The 6000-nt window shown below is 47.9% G+C and overlaps 1 protein-coding gene across 4 annotated transcripts in view; it reads right to left on the reverse strand.

Annotated features, from left to right (window-relative positions):
- CLTC (clathrin heavy chain) overlaps window positions 1-4900 on the reverse strand; it is a 69882-nt gene extending 64982 nt beyond the window's left edge. For all 4 annotated transcript variants that reach the window (XM_073665594.1, XM_073665593.1, XM_073665592.1 and 1 more), the window contains exon 1: window positions 4579-4900. In XM_073665594.1, the coding sequence (XP_073521695.1) occupies window positions 4579-4620 (42 nt within the window). In that variant the 5' untranslated portion in view covers window positions 4621-4900. The remainder of the gene's footprint in view (window positions 1-4578) is intronic.
- Between the last annotated feature and the right edge of the window lie 1100 nt (window positions 4901-6000).

Genomic DNA, 6000 nt, shown 5'->3' on the forward strand with positions numbered 1-6000 from the left:
AAGAAACCCCTACTCTGCTGAAGATGCTAAACTGAGCTAGATCAATGTCCAAATCATAGTATTGCTGCTTTCAGACATCCCTTTGTCACTGCTGGAGCAAGGACAGGCAGCGGGTCTCCTGACCTGAACTTGACAGTCTCAAATATGTCTACAAGGCTGTCACATACAGGTCAGGAGAACCATGTCCGATCCATGAATCAAGGTCCGTGCTTCTAGCTTAACACTTGGATGTGTGAATGTAGCATAAAACATATGTCTGCTACAATTAACGGACATGTGTCTGACACAAGGACGTCAAAAGCGGACATGCGAGCACAACAAAATATGAATAATGGGGAAATACAAAACAACATGGATCTAAAAAAGTTTGCATTTCTAAAAAATAAAAATAAAAATGGAAGATTTAGCATATGTTCTTCTCTACACCTAGGGTTAAAACTTGTTGCAGGAGATTGTTCTGATAAGCACAACACTCAGAGGAGACCATTGCTGACTCTTTCACCGCCATCATCTGTACTCCAAAGAGTACATTCTAATATCAATGCAGCTGAAAACAGGCAAAAAGTTTGACAGCCACTTACATTTTTTACATCTTAAAAACTGAATAAAATATGTATAAAAAAAAATAAATGAAAGTTCAGTCACTCTTTAAGGAAGAATAAAAAAGGCATGGAATCTGGTAGTAGATAGGCGATACCTATAAGTGGCATCCATCACTAATCGGATACAAGGACATCATTTAATAGATAAAACGAAACAAGGTATTCCATATTAGAAATCACCAGATGTATAAATTGGGCGTCTTTACTGGTGTACACCTGTAAAGGGAACCTGTCATGCTATTAACGATAAGGGGTTAATCTGAACGTTAATAGCATTATTAACCTGCTCAGCGCCTGCACTTAGCGGAACGCTGCGGGGAGGAAATTAACTTTATTCCCCCCGGCGCAGGTTCAGTCACTGCTCTGAGTATACAGAGCAGCGGCTGTAACCGCACCCCCGGCACGGACGCTGGCTCTGCATTGGGGCCGGCTGTCAATTAGGGACAGGGGTGTGGTTACAGCTGCCACTCTGTATTCTGTATCCTGTGACTGAAGCCGGAACGCTACGGGAGGGGAGGGGGAACAAAGTTCATTTTCTCCCGCAGCTTTTCCGCTAAGTGCGGGCGTTGGGCAGGTTAATAACACTATTAACCTGCATATTAACAGCGTTTTTTTCTGGTGACAGGTTCACTTTAAGCAGATGACAAAAAACAGTGCTAACCCAGCCTAGATTATCATCCTCTTAATAAATGGGTACAATTGCCAACTGCCTGTAAAAACAAGCAACTTTCCATTTTTACATCTTATAAAAAATCCTCTCCGTTCTCAAGAACTGGGTGATTTTTAATTCTATTGTGTACCGCTTGTTGCCTAAGTTACCAGCCACCTCCGCAATCTATCAGAGGTGACCAGTTTTCTACGTAAGATGTGCACGCTTGTAAGTTGTATGCTACCTGTCTTGCAAGCGCTGTCCAGGCCAGCTGCGTAACCGTACCCCCGACCTGAGCAGTCAATCTTCAGGAGCGCACCACCTCAGCAAGCGGGATAACCCCTTTAATCTACCAGCTGAGGTTGTCTCACAGAAAATCCCATATGTAAACTATGATAGGAGCTTCACAGCACTAATCTGTGCAAAAAGACAACCCCACCATCTATTCTAGACATTCTCCTACTCACAAGGTCAGTGTATCGGTCAAAGACAAGACTTTCCTGCTAGGTAGAATTCAGAAATGACAGATGCCACATTTATATATTACTCTTCTTGCATTCACTCCTGATTTTAGGTAAAAAAAAAAAAATGCTAAAGTGTGAATGAAGCCTTGGTCTGAATAACCCTTTAATGAATAATTACTGTTGAGACACATTCAGACGTCTGTGCAAATCGGTCCGAGATCGGACCGCAATGCACAGACTGGACGCGTGTCCTCTGACCCGAGCGTGACGGCTTCATATATTCCTATGAAGCTGTCACACTCTAGTCAGGAGACCCATGGCCAGTCCGTGCATTGCTGTCTGATCTTGGACCGATTTGCACAGACGTCTGAATTACTATGGGAGTCACAAGTTATAAAACTTTTCAACTATGAATCGCTCAATATCTCTGTGTGTTGACATTGAAATGAGTGCACCTACTCAAGGCTTATACACAGAATGAACGGAGGAAAAGCAACTCTTATTAGGTATGCATACAAATTGGTGACCGGTTAAAATGCAAACACATAAGTGTTTCTGGTGCTAGGAGCACCCTTAATCATGAACTAAGGGTGCCCCTAGCACCAGAAATGCATAGATGTTTGCATTTTAACCTGTCACCAGTTTGTATGCATACCCAATAAAAGATCTGCTTTTCCGTGAAGCTGGACTACCTCCAGTCTTTGGTCAGTATTTTTTCTCAGGAGTGGGAGCCAAAACCAGGAGTGGGTAATAGATGCAGAATTGGTGACTTGTTTCTATTATACCTTTTCTCTGATTGTTCCTCACCTGGTTTTGGCTTCCACTCCTGAGAAATAATACTGACCGAATACTGATAGTGGGGCCGTGGCCTTTATCTGATTGTGGTGTACAGGCAGATATGCTGTCCGTGCTCCAGATAACAGCACTTACATGCAATGGTGAGCTGGATTATATGAGCATATCCACAGAGTACATCGTATGCTCAGACCTGCATCCTAGGTGGTCCCCAGGACCCTGCCCAGTATGGTGAGACAGGAGCAAGCTGCCACGTGCAGGCAGAGAATAAAAGGTGAAGTGGTTGTGCATCTTATCACTCACTTATATGGCAGCTACAGAATCAGTCAAAAACACTAGCAGGTCCAGGGAACCCTCGATTTGCCATATCCAAGTCGAAATACCCCTTTATTTGAAACATTCTCATTTACATCCAAATGCCGAGAACCATCTTGATCTAAAACAGCATACAACTCATTAAGCTTGGTCTCATACACTTAGATTCCACCTGTAATGCTTTATTGCTTTTTTTAGTAGTAATTTTTGTTAAATAACTAGATTATGTGCAACTTTGTCCTTAAATTCTCTGTAATAACAGTGGCGCACTAAATAAGGAAATAAATTAGATGTCCTCAAAACATCTTAAGTACTGGGCGGGCAGACAGCACCTGTGGTATATAATGGGTGCTGTATGGTAATCACTAGAGTTGGTGCAAGCTTTTCCACACGTTCCAATCCATCAGCCATGACAGTAGTTTGTGCTCGCTGATAGGAGAGAGTACCGCTTCTAACCTGCCAGCGTCCGCGGCTCTTCTTGATTAGCTGGCCTGGTTCAACATCACAAGTGCATCAAGCTGCAACAACGATGTTGTGCCAAGCCGGCTAATCAAAAGATTCGAGGAAGATGGTGGTACTCCCTCTCCTGTCCAGCAGCTACAGACCACTGTCATGGCCAACGGCACTGGATGTGTAAATCAGTTTGCACCAACTAGGTGGCGCTTAGGTGAGCACCCCCTGATCTGATGCACCTGGCATGGCCTTGTATTGAATTACACCATTCATTTAATAAAGCACTCCCAACATGGGCTGCATAGACTGACTGTGCAAAAGAGACCTCCGGTTCTCACACGTGTCGTGTGACTCAGAAGCAGCGCTGGAAACCGGGGAAGTCTACAGTCAGGGAGTATTTAATACTACATACATGATTAGGGAATACGTTTTAGTTGGAGTACTTCTTTAAATAAATGTCTATAAAACTAGCACATCTCTCAGGGCCAGTGTCCAGAAGTCTAGTCATGGCTCAAACACCTTCATGTCTACGGCAGAGGAGCTACAAATACCTTAGGGGGTATCACCTGAGCCCCCTCTATACTACAGACAGGTCAAGGGCAGCTCTTACAGCTTCCGTAGGGAGGTTGGTCCTTATAGACAGAGCACCCACCATATCGGATCCCAGCTGAACACTCGGGGGTGGGGACTATGGCAGTGGACAGGTAGAATACAGAATGCCGTGTAATGCACCTGCCATCAGGCCATGCTGTGCGCTCGTCCCCTGCCGGCAGCACCTAGTGGGACTAGTCCTAGTCCTGGGAGAGGAATATGGAGGATTAGAGGCCAGATAAGGGAGGCCTCCACTGCTGCCAGCCTCCTACACAGGATCTTTTCCCTTTCCCATACAGCCCATAGTCATTCATTCGTCACTGCAGGCCCATTACACAATGCTGGCAGTGACACTCCCTCCTGTCCATCCACCTGCCCCACATCTCCCTTCACTCGTATCCACCTAGCGCGTCTCTTCCGCCTGTGACATCAGCAGGGAAGGGGTTACAGGCCTGCAGCCATCGCACGGAATGAGTCAAGGTTATCGGCTGCTCCCCAGCCCAGCTCTCAGGACTCCTCTCCCCATCGTGCCCAGTGGCAGCACACACACCCGCAGGGTCAGGGTGCCCGGTGACAGATGCCAGGGAGGTGTGAGGAGACAGTGACAGGGTGTGAGGTTAATTCATGGCATCCAGATTGCCGGGCCGCGCCGGCAGTGGTCCCGCTCTGGGTGTCAGGCCCCGGGGGGCGGCGGGCTGCGCTCAGGTACCTGCAGGTGCTCCTGGAAGCGGATGGGGAGTATCTGAGCCATGGTGGTTACGAGCTGAGCTGCTTCTCTCCGGGATGTCGCCTCCCGCCTCTCGCAGGCTGCCTCACGCTCTCGGGGCTGGGAATACTGGAAGGATGTCCTCGGTGCGCCGCCTGTCTCCGGGAGCGCGTCCTCCGGCTGGTCCTCACTGACTATCGGGCAGGAGCCGCAATGGCGGAAACCGGGGAGCTGCCTCTGCAATCCGGAACGACAGCTTCACCCTCACTCCGCGCCCCGCCCCCTCTCCGCGCAGGAATACTATCTATACCTAACACAGCCGTACGCGCAACGCCCGGCGGAGGGATATCGTTCTGGTTCTCAGATTTCTCCTCTCATAAGGGCTCCTTTACCAAGTGCGAGAAGCAGCTGCAGGGAAATATATGTGTTTACGAGCTGCTCCATACTGGAGACCGTGGGGTTAACACTCCGTGAACATTTATTTGAAGCATCCGGGATTCTTTTCTCCCTTCATTCTGCCACATCATGCGACTGGGTGACGTGACGTCATTTCCGGAAAATTTGTACCTTGGCCTTGAGTTCGTGATCACATGACGCTGGATGTAGCTGATGCTGAGCCTGTGGGGGCCGAGTGCTCTGTCAGTCACCTGAGCGGCGGTGTGCGCCGGTGCCCACCCGTGACTACCCACAGGGGCGCTGTGCCAGCCATTAGTTCTGCCTGTGGGGTGGGATCAGACATTCCTCACCAGCAGCCGGCTCTGGGCACTGATAATCCCCAGGGGCTGGCAGGGCTTGGGCAGAATAGCAGTACTAGGGCGCCATGCCTTCCCCTCACCAAGAGGTCTTGTAACCTTGAGTAAGGTCATGATAAGGCGGCAGGCAGCGGCCAAATACATAAGACCAAGCTCAGACTGCCCCAAGGTGAGAGGGATTTGACTCACACATTGTGGAGAATAGAGGGAAGATGTTTTAGTCACTGTGTAGTATCCAAAATCAAATATGCATTAAGAGGAATCCGACAGCAGGTTTTTGCCACCTGAGAGCAGCATCTGATAGGGGCAGAGACCCTGATTCCAGCGATGTGTCACTTACTGGGCTGCTTGCTGTGGTTTTGATAAATCCGTTTTATCTGCAGTTTATCACTAGAAGACTAGTAAACCTCCTGCCATGTAGTTCTGCATATTCATGAGCTCTGTATAACCCCCAACGCCAGCACTGATTGGCAGCTTTCTGCCTATGCAAAGTGTACACAGAAAGCTGACAATCAGTGGTGGGGGAGGGGGTTATGTAGAGCTCAGCCTTCAGAGATCTGGTAGATCTGCAGCAGACTGAATTTTTTTTTTTAATCAAAACTGCAGCAAGTAGCCAAGTAAGTGATCAGCATTTTCATCACTTCATTATGCTGCACTCATCCGGTAGCAAAAA

This window comes from Phyllobates terribilis, unplaced genomic scaffold (assembly GCF_046119375.1).
Source record: "Phyllobates terribilis strain yellow unplaced genomic scaffold, ASM4611937v1 Scaffold_2__4_contigs__length_985480577, whole genome shotgun sequence".
NCBI classification, from domain to species: Eukaryota; Metazoa; Chordata; class Amphibia; order Anura; family Dendrobatidae; genus Phyllobates; species Phyllobates terribilis.